At 41.3% G+C, this 19,787-nt stretch overlaps 1 protein-coding gene across 1 annotated transcript in view; it reads left to right on the forward strand.

Moving 5' to 3' along the window:
• The window catches only part of TMEM132B (transmembrane protein 132B), a 1,073,183-nt gene that overhangs the window by 656,197 nt on the left and 397,199 nt on the right, over positions 1-19,787 (forward strand). Inside the window, exon 4 of the mRNA XM_077293266.1 lies at positions 15,510-15,696. Within this exon, the coding sequence (XP_077149381.1) occupies positions 15,510-15,696 (187 nt within the window). The remainder of the gene's footprint in view (positions 1-15,509; positions 15,697-19,787) is intronic.

Raw genomic sequence — 19,787 nt, forward strand, 5'->3', positions numbered from 1 at the left:
TTACCATTTCCATCCTATGCAGGTACAAAAGCTCATTTTGACAAATTTCTGATATTTTTGATAATTGGAAAATGAATAATTTATATGCTGGAGCGTCGGGATCCTTGCAGAGTCCTGTGTCTCCCACTGAAATAAAGCCACTTTCTCTCATTCGAGCTGCTACTCCAGTAAGAGTCAATAAAACTATTGAGATAGCTGAGTATAGTTCTATAGGAACATATGACTTATATTTGAAAATATTACCAATTTTCTGATCATAAAAGTGTTGGCCAACTACAACTGGTAAGATCTAACTGGTAAGATTTCATCCCTGGTGAAAGGGGACTCTGTTATGACCCCAATGGCAGAGGGTCTCAGAAATAAATACCAAGTCTGCAAACACAAAAAAACAGCTCATTCGGCAGTGGTAACTGGGCTGACCGTATATCTAATCCTAGCACCACAAATAGAAGCAGCCGGGGATAGTGCCTACGTTGGTTCTAGACGTCTCGCGCCAGCCGGAGAACTAACTAACCCTAAAACGGAAAAGATAGACCTTTCTTGCCTCCAGAGAAAAGACCCCAAAAGTTGGATACAAGCCCCCAACAAATAATAACGGTGAGGTAAGAAGAAAAGACAAACGTAAGAATGAACTAGGTATTTAGCAAAGAGAGGCCCACTGACTAATAGCAGAATATAGTAAGATGACTTATATGGTCAGCAAAAACCCTATCAAAAATATCCACGCTGGATATTCAAGAACCCCCGAACCGTCTAACGGCCCGGGGGGAGAATACCAGCCCCCTAGAGCTTCCAGCAAAATCAGGAATCACATTTAGTACAAGCTGGACAAAAAATAAGAGCAATACAAATAACCAAAAAACAAGGAAGCAGGACTTAGCTTAATTTTGCAAGAACCAGGACCAGCAGACAGGAGCAAACAGAAAGGACTGATTACAACGATGCCAGGCACCAGACTGAGAATTCAGGAAGTCTATATAGCAACACCCCTGGACTAACGACCCAGGTGGGTGCCAAACTAGGGAAAGACAATCCCAGAGTCATACCACTAGTGACCACAAGAGGGAGCCAAAAAATTCTAATTCACAACAGTACCCCCCCTTTAAGGAGGGGTCACCGAACCCTCACCAAGACCACCAGGGCGATCAGGATGAGCAGCGTGAAAGGCACGAACTAAATCGGCCGCATGCACCTCAGAGGCAACCACCCAGGAATTATCCTCCTGACCATAGCCCTTCCACTTGACCAGATACTGAAGCCTCCGTCTGGAGAGACGAGAATCCAAGATCTTCTCCACCACGTACTCCAACTCGCCCTCAACCAACACCGGAGCAGGAGGCTCAACAGAAGGAACCACAGGTACAACGTACCGCCGCAACAAAGACTTATGGAACACGTTATGAATGGCAAACGACACCGGAAGATCCAAGCGAAAGGACACAGGATTAAGGATTTCCAATATCTTGTAAGGACCGATGAAGCAAGGCTTGAATTTAGGAGAGGAGACCTTCATAGGAACAAATCGAGAAGACAGCCATACCAAATCCCCAACACGAAGTCGGGGACCCACACTGCGGCGGCGGTTGGCAAAACGCTGAGCCTTCTCCTGTGACAACTTCAAGTTGTCCACCACATGATTCCAAATCTGCTGCAACCTATCCACCACAGAATCTACCCCAGGACAGTCAGAAGGCTCCACATGTCCCGAGGAAAACCGAGGATGGAAACCAGAGTTGCAGAAAAATGGCGAGACCAAAGTAGCGGAACTAGCCCGATTATTAAGGGCAAACTCAGCCAATGGCAAGAAGGTCACCCAATCATCCTGATCTGCAGAAACAAAACACCTCAAATAAGGCTCCAGAGTCTGATTAGTTCGCTCCGTTTGTCCATTGGTCTGAGGATGAAAGGCAGACGAAAACGACAAATCAATGCCCATCTTAGCACAAAAGGATCGCCAGAATCTGGAAACAAACTGGGATCCTCTGTCAGACACGATATTCTCAGGAATGCCATGTAAACGAACCACATTCTGAAAGAACAAAGGAACCAGATCGGAAGAGGAAGGCAGCTTAGGCAAAGATACCAAATGGACCATCTTGGAAAAGCGATCACATACCACCCAGATGACAGACATTCCTTGAGACACCGGAAGATCTGAAATGAAATCCATGGAAATGTGTGTCCAAGGCCTCTTCGGGACAGGCAAGGGCAAGAGCAACCCGCTGGCACGAGAACAGCAAGGCTTAGCTCGAGCACAAGTCCCACAGGACTGCACAAATGACCGCACATCCCGTGACAAGGAAGGCCACCAAAAGGACCTAGCCACCAAATCTCTGGTGCCAAAAATTCCCGGATGCCCTGCCAACACCGAGGAATGAACCTCGGAAATGACTCTGCTGGTCCACTTATCAGGAACAAAGAGTCTGTCAGGTGGACAAGAGTCAGGTCTACCAGCCTGAAATCTCTGCAACACACGGCGCAAATCTGGAGAAATGGCTGACAAGATTACTCCCTCTTTAAGAATACCAACTGGTTCTGCGACTCCAGGAGAGTCAGGCACAAAGCTCCTTGAAAGAGCATCAGCCTTCACATTCTTTGAACCTGGTAAATACGAGACCACAAAGTCAAAACGGGAGAAAAACAATGACCAACGGGCCTGTCTGGGATTCAGGCGTTTGGCAGACTCGAGATACATCAGATTTTTGTGATCAGTCAAGACCACCACATGATGCTTAGCACCCTCGAGCCAATGACGCCACTCCTCAAATGCCCACTTCATGGCCAACAACTCCCGATTGCCAACATCATAATTCCGCTCAGCAGGCGAAAACTTCCTAGAGAAAAAGGCACATGGTCTCATTACAGAGCAACCAGGGCCTCTCTGCGACAAAACGGCCCCTGCCCCAATCTCAGAAGCATCCACTTCAACCTGAAAGGGAAGTGAGACATCAGGCTGGCACAAAACAGGCGCTGAAGTAAACCGGCGCTTCAACTCTTGGAAAGCTTCCACGGCTGCAGGAGCCCAGTTAGCAACATCAGAACCTTTCTTGGTCATATCCGTCAAAGGTTTAACAACGCTAGAAAAGTTAGCGATAAAACGACGGTAGAAGTTAGCAAAACCCAAGAACTTCTGAAGACTCTTAACTGACGTGGGTTGAGTCCAATCATGAATAGCTCGGACCTTGACTGGGTCCATCTCCACCGCAGAAGGGAAAAAAAATAAAACCCAAAAAGGGAACCTTCTGTACTCCAAAGAGACACTTTGAGCCCTTAACAAACAAAGCATTCTCACGCAAAACCTGAAACACCATCCTGACCTGCTTCACATGCGAGTCCCAATCATCAGAAAAAAACAGAATATCATCCAGATAAATAATCATAAATCTATCCAGACACTTCCGGAAAATATCATGCATAAAGGACTGAAACACTGAAGGATCATTAGAGAGCCCAAAAGGCATCACCAAGTACTCAAAATGACCTTCGGGCGTATTAAATGCAGTTTTCCATTCATCTCCTTGCTTAATGCGCACAAGGTTGTACGCACCACGAAGATCTATCTTGGTGAACCAACTGGACACCTTTAATCCGGGCAAACAAGTCCGACAATAGAGGCAAAGGATACTGAAATTTAACAGTGATTTTATTCAGAAGCCGACAGTCAATACAAGGTCTCAAAGATCCGTCTTTCTTGGCCACAAAAAAGAATCCCGCACCAAGAGGGGAAGAGGATGGACGGATATGCCCCTTCTCCAGAGATTCCTTGATATACGAACGCATTGCGGTATGCTCAGGTACAGACAAATTAAATAATCTTCCCTTAGGAAATTTACTACCCGGAATCAAATCTATAGCGCAGTCACAGTCCCTATGAGGAGGAAGAGCACTGGACCTGGACTCGCTGAATACATCCTGATAATCAGACAAATACTCAGGAACTTCCGAAGGAGTAGAGGAAGCAATAGACACCGGTGGGGAATCACCATGAATTCCCTGACAGCCCCAACTTGACACAGACATTGCCTTCCAATCCAAGACTGGATTATGGGTCTGTAACCATGGCAGACCCAAAACGACCAAATCTGTTGTGAATTTGCTTTTTGCTCCCTCTAGTGGTTACTAGTTTTTTGACTCTGGTTTTTCTTTCATTCCTTTTATCCGCACCTGGGTCGTTAGTTAGGGGTGTTGCTATATAAGCTCCCTGGACCTTCAGTTCAATGCCTGGCAACGTAGTTATCAGAGCTAGTCTGCTGTGCTCTTGTCTACTGATCCTGGTTCCAGTTATATCAGCTAAGTCTGCCTTTTGCTTTTTGCTATTTGTTTTGGTTTTGTATTTTTGTCCAGCTTGTTCCAAATCTATATCCTGACCTTTTCTGGAAGCTCTAGGGGGCTGGTGTTCTCCCCCCGGACCGTTAGACGGTTCGGGGGTTCTTGAATTTCCAGTGTGGATTTTGATAGGGTTTTTGTTGACCATATAAGTTACCTTTCTTTATTCTGCTATCAGTAAGCGGGCCTCTCTGTGCTAAACCTGGTTCATTTCTGTGTTTGTCATTTCCTCTTACCTCACCGTCATTATTTGTGGGGGGCTTCTATCCAGCTTTGGGGTCCCCTTCTCTGGAGGCAAGAAAGGTCTTTGTTTTCCTCTACTAGGGGTAGCTAGATTCTCCGGCTGGCGCGTGTCATCTAGAATCAACGTAGGAATGATCCCCGGCTACTTCTAGTGTTGGCGTTAGGAGTAGATATATGGTCAACCCAGTTACCACTGCCCTATGAGCTGGATTTTTGTATTCTGCAGACTTCCACGTTCCTCTGAGACCCTCGCCATTGGGGTCATAACACAAATCATGCATTTTATGCAGAACAAGAAAACGAATCACCTCCCGATGATCAGGAGTCATGCACATGGTTACCTGTGTCCAAAACTGCGGTTTATTTTCCGCCAATGGCGTAGCATCAATACCTCTAAGAGGGATAGGATTTACCAATGGCTCAAGAACAAAACCACAGCGCTTGGCAAATGACAGATCCATAAGACTCAGGGCAGCACCTGAATCCACAAACGCCATAACAGGGTAGGAAGACAATGAGCAAATTAAAGTCACAGACAAAATAAATTTAGGTTGCAAATTACCAATGGCGACAGGGCTAACAACCCTTGTAAGGCGTTTAGAGCATGCTGATATAACATGTGTAGAATCACCACAGTAAAAACACAACCCATTCTGACGTCTATGATTTTTCCGTTCATTTCTAGTCTGAATTCTATCACATTGCATTAAATCAGGTGTTTGTTCAGACAACACCACCAGAGGATTAGCAGTTTTGCGCTCCCGCAAACGCAGGTCAATTTGAATGGCCAGCGCCATGGAATCATTCAGACTTGTAGGAATGGAGAAACCCACCATCACATTCTTAATGGCTTCAGAAAGGCCATTTCTGAAATTTGCGGCCAGAGCACACTCATTCCACTGAGTAAGCACGAACCATTTCCGAAATTTTTGGCAATACACTTCAGCTTCATCCTGGCCCTGAGAAATAGCCAGCAAGGCTTTTTCTGCCTGAATTTCAAGATTGGGTTCCTCGTAAAGCAATCCGAGCGCCAGAAAAAACGCATCAATATTCGCCAATGCCGGATCTCCTGGCGCTAGCGAGAAAGCCCAATCCTGAGGGTCGCCCCGCAAGAAAGAGATAACAATTTTAACTTGCTGAGCTGAGTCTCCAGATGAACGAGGTCTCAGAGATAGAAACAATTTACAATTATTCCTGAAATTCCTAAACTTAAATCGATCTCCAGAGAACAGTTCAGGAATAGGTATTTTAGGTTCAGACATTGGACTACTGGTAACAAAATCTTGTATGCCCTGCACACGAGCAGCAAGCTGATCCACACTTGTAATCAAAGTCTGGACATTCATGTCTGCAGCAAGCTTAAGCCACTCAGAGGTAAAGGGGAGGAAGAAAGAGAGGGGAAAAAAAAAAACTCAGAATTTCCTTTCTTATTATCCCACTTCTGCAATGCATTAAACATTCAACTTAGGCCTGGCATACTGTTATGACCCCAATGGCAGAGGGTCTCAGAAATAAATACCAAGTCTGCAAACACAAAAAAACAGCTCATAGGGCAGTGGTAACTGGGCTGACCGTATATCTAATCCTAGCACCACAAATAGAAGCAGCCGGGGAACGTGCCTACGTTGGTTCTAGACGTCTCGCGCCAGCCGGAGAACTAACTAACCCTAAAAGGGAAAAGATAGACCTTTCTTGCCTCCAGAGAAAAGACCCCAAAAGTTGGATACAAGCCCCCAACAAATAATAACGGTGAGGTAAGAAGAAAAGACAAACGTAAGAATGAACTAGGTATTTAGCAAAGAGAGGCCCACTGACTAATAGCAGAATATAGTAAGATGACTTATACGGTCAGCAAAAACCCTATCAAAAATATCCACGCTGGATATTCAAGAACCCCCGAACCGTCTAACGGCCTGGGGGGAGAATACCAGCCCCCTAGAGCTTCCAGCAAAATCAGGAATCACATTTAGTACAAGCTGGACAAAAAATAAGAGCAATACAAATAACCAAAAAACAAGGAAGCAGGACTTAGCTTAATTTTGCAAGAACCAGGACAAGCAGACAGGAGCAAACAGAAAGGACTGATTACAACGATGCCAGGCACCAGACTGAGAATTCAGGAAGTCTATATAGCAACACCCCTGGACTAACGACCCAGGTGGGTGCCAAACTAGGGAAAGACAATCCCAGAGTCATACCACTAGTGACCACAAGAGGGAGCCAAAAAATTCTAATTCACAACAGGACTCTTTATGGGAGTGTACTTGAAAATGGGGGAAAGGGGCCCACACACTCGTATTTATATACTGGCCACGCAGCACTCTGCAGGTCACTTCATGGTACTCTGCCACTGCAGGACCCTATCCGCTAACCCCATCTTCAAGTACACTCCCCTGAAAAGTCCCCTTTCACAAGGGGCAAATCCATCAACACCTAAGGGGTAAGATCGAACCATTTAATTATCTAGCATGGTTTTTATGAGCACCTTATATGATTGAAGTGATATGTTCACCTATTGTATGTGTCTATGTTCTACTTGCTGGACATTGTTCCCAATTTTAAATCTATAGAATACAAGTTAGGTTTTAATTTTAGTCTTCTCCATGCTGTAGGCCCTAAACTATTTGTTAACACTTTATACATTTTCTGCAAGCAGAAATGTAATCTAAAAAAACATCAAAATCTTAATTGCTGGAAATTGCATGTGCATGTTGACTTGAGACAAGGTTTTGTCTCCTTCTAGCATTATGTAGACGGAATCTCTCATTTACAATCCGGTTGAGGGCAGCACTCACTAATTCCATCTGGCATCACGGACACTATTCATTTTAAGTTTATATCTTCAAATATCCACTTCTCACATGCCACAGAATAGTTGTTAATGAGAACAGGAGGGAATGATTATATCTGAAGAACCTGACACCACAATGCACAGCAAACAAACAAGTTCCAGAAATGACTAAAAGATATTAAAGTCCTAAGACCTGGGGGTACTACATTTATTAAAACTACATTTCATACTGAGTTCCTAAAACACAGGAGGTTCCAAGTCATTTTTATACCTCCAACGTGAAATATTATTCTTTTTTACCATGATATTTCAAGGTGATATGCTCATTTCTATATATTACTCATGACATTCTGAAATAGGAGGTTACAAGATGTAATTACACAAACACAGGGAATGTGAGATTTCTTCGCTCTCTTGGGCCTAATAGTGAAGTAAATAATGATATTCCAGCTACTGAAAACCGACAGTTAAAGTCACCACCAATTTGTCTGTGAACTACATGTGATATGCTTGTTATGGTTTCTTCTAATATCCTCTAATAATATCTTTAAAGGGAAAGACGTGTATCTTATTTTCTTTTTATCTAAGCTGCTTGTTAAGCAGTGGCTTAGAAGCTGCTGCTCAACATGATATGTTCGGTGATGAATGAGAATGTTGGATTTACATGCTTTTATGGAAATCTGGTGGCTTCATAGATGAAAAGCCACCAGTCTTTCCTGTTCTAGTTGTAAGAGGAAAAGCGCAGCTTAAACTCAGTACTAGGACATTGTGGCACAGAATGGGAAGAGGAGTCCATATCTCCCTGAAAAAGAGTAACAAGCCTGAAATAAATGGTTGTAAGTTGGTGTACAGTGATTTCTTATTTAAGGCCTCGTTCATACTTCCACGAATATGGTGCTGTTCACATGTCTGTGTTTTTTCTGGACCAAAAGTCCTAAAAAAAAGAGACAGGTCCATTTTCGATGCTAGTGATGGATAAAAATTACCCTTTGGGTCCATAAAAAATCGCTGACAACAATCATTGCCATCCGTGTGCATTTATGTGCTGCTCATGATTAACATTATAGTGGATAGTTGAAGTTTTGTCATTTATTTATCCATACGTTAAAATTATTCATGAAACTCTGCTGGTAAATATAGACACACTGGCCAAACACTGATGAAAATTGAATCAAAAACATTAATGAAAAATGTGATTGTTTTTTGCGTACCAGAAAAATTCCTGACGTCAGAATGAGGTATTAGGCCGGGTGCATACAATCCGGAAGTGCCGGTGCTTTGGCCGCTGCACATGTTCGCTGCATCCAAAGCTCTGCCATCTATTGAGCGCAGGTGAATCTGCATTTGTTCACTGAACTGTGTGAATTCACGGCATCCAATAGATTGTATGGGTGAAATTTTGTCTGGAGTGTTGCGCTGCATGTCCATCTCTGCCGGTGAGCTTTCTTGAAATCTCATCCACTATGCTGTAACATCTGGCTGGTGCAGCTTGAATGCTGCACAAGTACGCAGCGTCCAACCCACAATCCTTAAGCATAAATTTTCAGATATCTAAATGATCACTGGTCAAAAAGGGATAATTTTCTTATCTTTAGCAACTGTCCTAAAACAAAAATTGAGCCCCCATGATTCACTGTACATCTAATATTGGCAGAAATTGCACATTTTAAAAAGACTCTTGTAAAAATTGCATTAAATTTACACATAAATGTGCAACATTTTTCTTGTTACTCTAAAAAAAAACAAAAAAATCACACAAGACACCAAACAAAATTTTTGCCAAATGCCCTCCTCTATTCCACTGGTATAAAATACTGTGAGTCATTATTACTATATATGGGTCCTTGTTTTTGTGATTTTTTTTTTTATGTATGTCAGCCTTCTGTTTCAAACAGGTTCTGCTGTACATTATATACTTTTTTTTTCTTTTTAATGGAAGGCTTTTTGGTACAATAGTTCAATAGCTTCATGGTTATAGAAATTTCACAGTATGTATCACACGTCAATCTATCTAAACTGTTAAATATGTGGTTTTCGGTTCATGGTAAACTAAGCATGAAATAAAAGGATGTTCTTAACCTCTATTAATGAGTCATTTTCCTTTCAAATTGTGCTAAACTAAAGACAAGAATATCTAAATTGGTTGGTTTCCTGGTTTCTGTTTTATTATTTTTATATATGATATAGCTGTATTATGTCTTGTTCCATCTGCATATTATTAGTAATATGAACATTTTTCAAAAATGTGGCTTAATATTGCCAGTATTGTAAGTTTACTCAACCTTGGGAGTACTATTTATCTGTAAGGTGAACTTTGAGGCATTTATGTGAACATCATGTCCTTGTCGGTGGAGGACTTCCTGTGAAGCACAGCAAGGAGACAAATTTTCAGATATCAGAAATGACAGAGTACCATGCTGCTTCCAAACGTTTCCGTTTTCAAAAACAAAATGATAATGACATCTAATTACAACATTTGATCACACCTGTGCTCCAAACAAAGCCAGTCTCAGTATTTACCAGTGACGATCACAAGTATGGCGTTGACTTACCCATATAGAAGATCTTATTTATTTACCAATATTAGATTCTTGACCTGATGTGCTGGGGATGGATTTCTTCTAAAGCTCTATTTAGCTTTGTTGGAGAGATTTCATACACAGGACCTTTATTTTGTATGACTGCAACATATCATTTATTACTACTGAGTGATAATGATTGGCACGCACCTCTGCATTAAAGCATCTTTTATGTTGAAAAATAGGGTTTTTTAGCGACAGACAATAACTGCTGTAATGCAGCTACTTAAATCGAAACACTTAAGACATTTCTGTTCCTGACTTCCTCATACAGATTTATGAAGTGTTATTTTAGGCTTGTTAAAAAAATAGCAGAAATGTCATGATTTTTTTTAAGTTAACCTGGTAGGCGATTCATGCACCCCAAATCGGCGCCAGCATGAATGCAGCCAGGTAAATACTTTTCTGACCAGCTCCAGTAATTCTGAGAAAATATACTTAAAAGATTCTCCTGAGGTCCATAGTTGGAGACCAGACTAGTTTCAGGCTATGGCCCACAACTGTTTCTTCCTAGCGCTGCAGCTAGTGATTGACAGGTCTCTCCCTATGCATACGTGAAGCAGAGACCTGTCAATCACCGGCTGCTGCCCTGGAAAGAGTCTGCTTTGGGCAGAGCCAAACTTCTCTGGTTATTTTTTATTGCATTTTCCTGTAATTTAGAGAAAATTATGAGAAAACATTCATAGAAAATACATACTTAGACCTTGCTGTGTTTTAAAAAAACAAAGCTGTAAATTCATAAAAATGTACTGAAAGTGTGAAAAAAACCTTTTTTTCTATTTGATGTATACAGTATATCCGAGATTTACAAATGTCGGTTTGCGCTCCATGATCGCCATGATCTGTCATGGCATGATCAGATGCAGAGTCTTACTGATATACACTGTCTTACACTGACATATATGTCACTTTTTTGGAAAATCTACTGTATATTAGACTCCAGAACAGGTGGTATATTTGAATAAAATGTAATTTATTGAACACAAAAAGTTAAAACCAGATATACATCTGAATAAATCGCATGCGTGAGCAGCGCCATACAGACGCTACCAAAGAGATAGCCGACTTCATTGGAAAAGTGCCGTGTGCATTTTAACATTGCACACGGCACTTTTCCAATGAAGTCGGCTATCTCTTTGGTAGCGTCTGTATGGCGCTGCTCACGCATGCGCAATAACTTTCTCACAGAAACTCCGGTACACAGTATCCATGGACACGCCGCTGGGCGGTAATAGTGTGTAACTTCCTTAGCAACGCTTATCTGGCGTCACTCACGCATGCGTAAAAGCTTCCCCATAGAAACCCTAGCACCTAGTAACTAAGGACACGTCGCAGGCGGAAACAATCATCCTCCGGGTCCTCCTTCAACAGAATGTCCTCCAATCGCAATAGCTCCTTCACACATAAAACCCGGCTTTCCCCCTGCCAAGACACGCCTCCTGATGAAGCGGTCTGTGAAACGCGCGTCGAGGCAGAGGGACGCCGAGGTATAGCCACACTACAGCACTTTGGTAAAGTACCATATTTATTCTGTTTCCACTAGCCTCTAGCTATTAGAATTTTGTAATCACTAGTACTTGAATTCTATTCCGGCGCATATCATTCCACATGCTTTGGTTGTAGTTGTGCCTAAATAGTCTAACTGGTAGACATTGGCTACAACACTAACAACATAGGCTAACATAGGCGCTCTTTAGGACTTTATTCATGGCAGTGAATTACCTTGTTATTTAGTTTGTTATTTCATAGAGAGGCTTATTATTGAAATGCATCAGGTATCATAGCACTGTAGGTTTATGGTGGCTTCCTTACGGCTATGTAGTCCCTCTTTTAATGGAATCTGCACTTGTTTATTTATCTGTTGATTTATTCAGATGTATATCTGGTTTTAACTTTTTGTGTTCAATAAATTACATTTTATTCAAATATACCACCTGTTCTGGAGTCTAATATACAGTAGATTTTCCAAAAAAGTGACATATGTATTATGTATTCGGTGGTATTTGTTCCCCAGGTCACGGGGCATTACACTGAGGGCAAATTTTTGTGAGTTATTACACTGACATATGTAATAAAGTGTATTACCTATGTGATCATAGGACCACAAGTCCCGTTGAGGAGTTAATAAATGTTCTGAAAAAATGTATAAAACATGTTCTTAAGTGTTAAGAAAAAAATAAGTGAAAAAAACCCTCCACCTGTAAAACAACATACATCATTCATCAGTAAAAATGTTAACTTGTCCTACAAAAAAAATAAGTTATGGGTCTTGGAATACATGACCCATTTCCCCACCTCCTTCCATGAACCTACCAAAGCATAACAAAATGCATACATTTGCTATCATCATCATGATGTCGATTTTGATTATCAAGTTAGTTGAAGTGAATAGTGAATGGCGTTTAAAAAAACCCTAAAAAATCCAAAGTTACTGTTTTGTTCATTCCACTTCCCAAAAACATTAATAAAAGGAACAAAAGTTATCTCGCAATATAATAGCACGATAAGCCCTCGGACAGCTTCAGTGGAGGAAAAAATATTAAACTTATGGCTCTCAGAATATGCTGACACAAAGCAAATTATTGTTTTTTTTCAAACAGCATATTTATTGTACAAAAGTTATAAAATATATGTAAAACTATATACTTTTGGTGTTGCCATAATCATAGTGAATCACAAAATAAAAGTTAGCACTATATTTGTGCAACATGTGAATGGCTTAATATTTAACACCACAAAAGACAACAGAAGAATTGCTGTTTGTTTTCTATTTCTCCCTATAAATGGTTGATAAACGTTAGGTAATAATACATATTTACCCTAAAAATCTGCCACTGACAAATGCAATTCATTCTACAAAAACAATCCCTTATACAATTACATAATTGAAAAAATATAAGTATGTTGAATGTAATGATGTAAAAAACAAAATAAAAAATGGTGTCCTCCAGAGGCCCAAAATGAGCCAGTCCTTAAGGAGTTTATGACTTCATCTTGACTTAAAACTAATGTAAAAAACACCAAGAAAAAAAGAAAAATATATATGAAACAATTTCTGGAAGCTACTTTACAGCACGTTTTGCTTGTTATGAAGCTTTTTAGTCAAAACCAGAAATAGATTCATAAGGAATGGCGAATGTAAAGGAAGAAATATACTTTTTTTTTTCTTGAATCACTCTAGACTTTGGCTGAAAAAACTGAATACAAATTGTAGAGTTGATAAAAAAATAATACACTTCTTGTGAAAGTTGAATTAGGTTAAGCTGAAAAAATTTGTCTTTGCACATGTCCATTATATGTCTATTGGAGCCATAACAGCTAGCCCTGTATGCATACTTTTACAAAGAAAGCTGTCAATCAATGATAAGACCACCCACTGGACCAAAAATCCCCGAAAGATGAGATGATGAAATGATGGAAACACAGGTTAAACTGAATCTTTTCTAACAAAATTATATAAAATTAAACTACCCTTCTCCCCCTGATGCTTGCAGATTGGACTGCATTCTCATGGTGACTTGTTCCCTTTAACGTTTTTACCAATCTGGTCTTTGCCAAGGGAACTGTTGTAGAATCGGTATTGATGAGAGCCAGTGATTGATGAGGTTTCTATCACCATTGTGTAATAGGCTGGGTGGTGGAATCGCTGTGCCATGGACCAAGGAAAGCCTGGAGGGGCATGACTAAGAGCCTTACCTAATCTGACCTCAGATACACCTTGGCATACGATATCATGATCTGAAGAGAGACCAAGGACGTGGACTAGGCATTTCACCAGAACTGACCTTGGGTAGATGACAACTGACCCCTAGGTATGGGTAGTTGAGATAACCTTAGGAAGGTACAGTGTATGCAGGCAGGTGCTGTAAGAACAAGGGAACCACAGATGCAGACTGGACCAGCTGACGTAGAGATGAGAATTGGCAGGTGTGACTGGACTGGCTGATGTAGAGATGAGCACTAGCAGGTGTAACAGGACTGGCTGGCATAGAGATGAGCACTGGCAGGTGCAGCAGACCATCTGATAGACAGGCAGGCTGGCACGGGTGATTGGCTGGTGGCTGTGACTGTTAGGCAGGCAAGTGTGTGGGGATATGAGCGCTGGGACCTGAGAACTAATAAGAGTGTCAGTCTACAATCTTACAACATTGCAAAGGCTCCTCCATGTTGGAGGAGGTACCTTAAATAGTAAGTGTCCTACAGCTATTGGATGGGGACACTTTTGGAGAACACATGCAGCCCCTTTAAGAAAGGGGAAGTGTGCGTGAGTGCACCCTAAGCACAGTGCAGGGGACGTGCGTGTGGTGCACGTTTGCCGGGCAGCTGTAGACCTGGAAGGAGGAGCTGGAGCAGGACAGGGGCCATTGTGGTGAGTACTCTGGCGTCTCTGCAGGGGGAGAGGAGCAGCAGGCAGAGATGCTGGCGCTACACACTACACAGCTCATCCAGCAAATTTAGCACAAGCCACTGATATTAGGGAACTCTTTAAACGCCAGCTAGCTTATCCCTTTTGGAGTATTATTGATGCATTGTCATAAGGTACACTGCCAATTGTTTTTATAATTATAAATGCTAACTAACATTCATTTTATTATATACTCTAAAAAGATTATTCCCTCCTCAGGCAGACGTTCATGGTTTAGCAGGGAATATCTGTCTTATTGTGCTAGACCAGGGTGGTCAAATTTCTGGAAGTACCTAAATGGGCTTTGTTATGCTCCTTTACCTCCCATAATAGTGATGTGTAACTTGCTATTCTGTTTTCTTAACTCCCATTCAGTTCAAAAGCTGTAACAAAAGCATCATAGCGTAGCCCTCTTCCACATGAAATGAATGAAGTGAGAAATAATCCTGTATCTTTATTCTCAATGTCCCACTGGTACGAGAAAATGCTATTTAGGCGCAAATTTAGTATGTGTGAGGCCATTTCTGAACAAGTCTATGGCTGGAACTTGTAAACGAGTGAATATTACATTTTAAACTTTAATATTTACAGATATAAAGTTATAAAGGTCCACTTCTGATAAAGCCTTACTTGCGATTTAAATATATTCAGTTTATATACACATACATTACCTATGCATGAATACATACATATATGTATATATACTACAAACCCATACAACCAGCACAAAACAGCCATACCTACTCAAAACTTCCATACGTTCCAGGGACCTAAAATATGTGTCAGACCCAGATCCATGTCATATATGAAAGTTGATGACACAAGAATTCCTAAAAAAGGTAGACAACACTTTCTAGTGACAATCTCACAGGAAAAGGCGCTGATGTCTCAAGGCCATCGGAGAAGGTGTAGTTTGCCTCCTAATAGGAAAGTGTGGCATGCACGCTAATTAGAAAGATTGCTTCTATCAGACAGGTATAGAAAAAAGGCTTGTGAGTCACCTGTGATAAATTAGAGCTATTGCAGAATTGATTAGATGATTTATGCTTTGATCAGTGCGGTAAAGATGGAACATCCATGCTAATTCATTACTACGAGGTGAGGCTGTTATTTATGTTTGTGGGAGCTTTGTTAGTAGCAGTGACATTTTCTCGATTTCTTTCAGACTCAACAATTCGCTTTATGAAATTCTGCAGATGGACTTTGAAATGGATATTGGCAGTGGTTTGGCTGGTGCCCAGCAGATTACATGGCAGGTGGAATACCCAGAAGAAGACTCTGCCAGTGAACTTGTAATTTCGGAAATCTTCGTCAGCCAGGCAGCATTTACAGGGATTGTTCCTATTGCCATGGTACAGTAAAACCTTCTTTATTAAAATCCTTAGGCTAACTTTGCTCAGATGTTGGCACATGAGTGTCTCATCTACATTATTCAAGAACACCTCTATTATTCATCATGTTTGGGTATTAAATGTTCAGTTAGGCCAGTGGTTATCAAAGAGTGGGAAATATTGTGGAAAATTTATCATGACTTGTACCATATTTATGATGTGTGTTACACTTTTTTTATGCCTTGTCCGCTTAGGGGGTGGCATAGCTGAAAAACACCATAACTTATTGGTCAAAAGGGCATGGCTCAACATGCAAAAAATGCACCAAAGAACGTGCCAAAAAGATTGCATACATTTATGGCACAAAGTAAGCTAACGGGGGATTTTCCATTTTATTGTTTTCAGTTCTTTTTCTCCTGCATCCTGCTTCCAAGAATCATAACTTTTCTATTCTTCTGTCCACATAATGTATGAGGGCAGGCTTTTTTTTTGTGGGACAAGTTGCAGTTTTGAATTACGCCATTTATGTTTTCATATGATGCAAAAAATTCCAAATCGCAAAAAAAGTGCAATTCCCCACATTTTTTTTATTTCCCATGTTCTTTTACTATACGGTAAAACTGACCTGGCAATATGATTCTCAAGGTCAATACGAGTATTCAGATGCCAAAAATGTATAGTTTTTTTTAAATTTAAGTGGTGAAAAAAATGATCATGTTGCTATTCTCCGAGACCCATAATGTTTTCAATTTGGGGCTGTATAATGGCTTATTTTCTGTGCCCTGAGCTGATGTTTTTATTGATACTATTTGGGGGTAATATGTTTTGATCGCCTCTTATTACATGTTATTGCAATGTTGCGGTGGTAAAAAAAAATGTAATTCTGGCATTTGAATTTTTTCTCATTATGACGTTTACCAATTGGATTTCTTTATTTTTATATTTTGATACAGCTGACATTTTAAATTCAGCGACACCAAGTGTTTATTTAACATATATACTCGAGTATAAGCTGACCCGAGTATAAGCCGAGGCCCCTTATTTTGCCACAAAAACTGGGAAACTTATTGACTCGAGTATAAGCCTAGGGTGGGAAATGCAGCAGCTACTGGTAAATTTCAAAAATAAAAATAGATCCAATAAAAGTAAAATTAATTGAGACATCAGTAGGTTAAATGTTTTTGAATATCCATATTGAATCAGGAGCCCCATATAATGCTCCATACAGTTCATGATGGGCCCCATAAGATGCCCCATGAGATGCTCCATACAAAATATGCCCCATATAATGCTCCATAAAGTTCATGATGGGCTCCATAAGATGCTCCATACAAAAAATATGCCCATATAATGCGACACAAAGGTTAATAATGGCCCCATAAAATGCTCCATATTAAAATATGTCCCATATAATTCTGCATAAAAGGTTAATGATGGCCCCATAAGATGCTCCATAGAATAATATGCCCCATATAATGCTCCATAAAGGTTAATGGCCCCATAAGATGCTCCATAGAATAATGTGCCCCATATAATGCTCCATAAAGATTGATGGCTGTTGTGAATTAGACTTTTTCGCTCCCTCTTGTGGTTACTAGTGATATGACTCTGGGATTGTCTTTCCTCAGTTTGGCACTCACCTGGGTCGTTAGTCCAGGGGTGTGCTATATAAACTTCCTGGATCCTTAGTCCAGTGCCTGGCATCGTTGTATCAGATCCTTTCTGTTTGCTCCTGTCTGTTGGTCCTGGTTCGTGCAAAATTAAGCTAAGTCCTGCTTCTTTGTTTTTTGGTTATTTGCTTCGCTCTTATTACTGTCCAGCTTGTACTAAATGTGATTCCTGACTTTGCTGGAAGCTCTAGGGGGCTGGTGTTCTCCCCCCGGGCCGTTAGACGGTTCGGGGGTTCTTGAATATCCAGCGTGGATATTTTGATAGGGTTTTTGCTGACCATATAAGTCATCTTACTATATTCTGCTATTAGCTAGTGGGCCTCTCTTTGCTAAATACCTAGCTCATTCTTACGTTTGTCTTTTCCTCTTACCTCACCGTTATTATTTGTTGGGGGCTTGTATCCAACTTTTGGGGTCTTTTCTCTGGAGGCAAGAAAGGTCTTTCTTTTCCCTTCTAGGGTTAGTTAGTTCTCCGGCTGGCGCGAGACGTCTAGAACCAACGTAGGCACGTTCCCCGGCTGCTGCTATTTGTGGTGCTAGGATTAGATATATGGTCAGCTCAGTTACCACTGCCCTATGAGCTGGTTTTTTGTGTTTGCAGACTTAGTAATTATTTCTGAGACCCTCTGCCATTGGGGTCCTAACAGTATGCCAGGCCAACATTGAATGTTTAATGCATTGCAGAAGTGGGATAATAAGAAAGGAAATTCTGAGGTTTTTTTTTTTTTTTTTCCTCTCTTCCTCCCCTTTACCTCTGAGTGGCTTGTGCTTGCTGCAGACATGAATGTCCAGACCTTGATTACAAGTGTAGACCAGCTTGCTGCTCGTGTGCAGGGCATACAAGATTTTGTTACCAGTAGTCCAATGTCTGAACCTAAAATACCTATTCCTGAACTGTTTTCTGGAGACCGATTTAAGTTTAGGAATTTCAGGAATAATTGTAAATTGTTTCTATCTCTGAGACCCCGTTCATCTGGAGATTCAGCTCAGCAAGTTAAAATTGTTATCTCTTTTTTACGGGGCGACCCTCAGGATTGGGCTTTCTCGCTAGCGCCAGGAGATCCGGCATTGGCAAATATTGATGCATTTTTTCTGGCGCTCGGATTGCTTTACGAGGAACCCAATCTTGAAGTTCAGGCAGAAAAAGCCTTGCTGGCTATTTCTCAGGGTCAGGATGAAGCTGAAGTGTATTGCCAAAAATTTCAGAAATGGTCCGTGCTTACTCAGTGGAATGAGTGTGCTCTGGCCGCAAATTTCAGAAATGGCCTTTCTGAAGCCATTAAGAATGTGATGGTGGGTTTCCCCATTCCTACAAGTCTGAATGATTCCATGGCGCTGGCTATTCAAATTGACCGGCGTTTGCGGGAGCGCAAAACCGCTAATCCTCTGGTGGTGTTGTCTGAACAAACACCTGATTTAATGCAATGTGATAGAATTCAGACTAGAAATGAGCGGAAAAATCATAGACGTCAGAATGGGTTGTGTTTTTACTGTGGTGATTCTACACATGTTATATCAGCATGCTCTAAACGCCTAACAAGGGTTGTTAGTCCGGTCGCCATTGGTAATTTGCAACCTAAATTTATTTTGTCTGTGACTTTAATTTGCTAATTGTCTTCTTACCCTGTTATGGCGTTTGTGGATTCAGGTGCTGCCCTGAGTCTTATGGATCTGTCATTTGCCAAGCGCTGTGGTTTTGTTCTTGAACCGTTGGTAAATCCTATTCCTCTTAGAGGTATTGATGCTACGCCATTGGCGGAAAATAAACCGCAGTTTTGGACGCAGGTAACCATGTGCATGACTCCTGAACATCGGGAGGTGATTCGTTTTCTTGTTCTGCATAAAATGCATGATTTGGTCGTTTTGGGTCTGCCATGGTTATAGACCCACAATCCAGTCTTGGATTGGAAGGCAATGTCTGTGTCAAGTTGGGGCTGTCAGGGAATTCATGCTGATTCCCCGCCGGTGTCTATTGCTTCCTCTACTCCTTCGGAAGTTCCTGAGTATTTGTCTGATTATCAGGATGTATTCAGCGAGTCCACGTCCAGTGCTCTGCCTCCTCATAGGGACTGTGACTGCGCCATAGATTTGATTCCAGGTAGTAAATTTCCTAAGGGAAGACTATTTAATCTGTCTGTACCTGAGCATGCCGCAATGCGTTCGTATATCAAGGAGTCTCTGGAGAAGGGGCATATCCGTCCATCCTCTTCCCCTCTTGGTGCGGGATTCTTTTTTGTGGCCAAGAAGGACGGATCTTTGAGACCTTGTATTGACTATCGGCTTCTGAATAAAATCACTGTTAAATTTCAGTATCCTTTGCCTCTGTTGTCGGACTTGTTTGCCCGGATTAAAGGTGCCAAGTGGTTCACCAAGATAGATCTTCGTGGTGCGTACAACCTTGTGCGCATTAAGCAAGGAGATGAATGGAAGACAGCATTTAAT

Source organism: Ranitomeya variabilis, chromosome 1 (genome assembly GCF_051348905.1).
Source record: "Ranitomeya variabilis isolate aRanVar5 chromosome 1, aRanVar5.hap1, whole genome shotgun sequence".
Lineage (NCBI taxonomy): Eukaryota > Metazoa > Chordata > Amphibia > Anura > Dendrobatidae > Ranitomeya > Ranitomeya variabilis.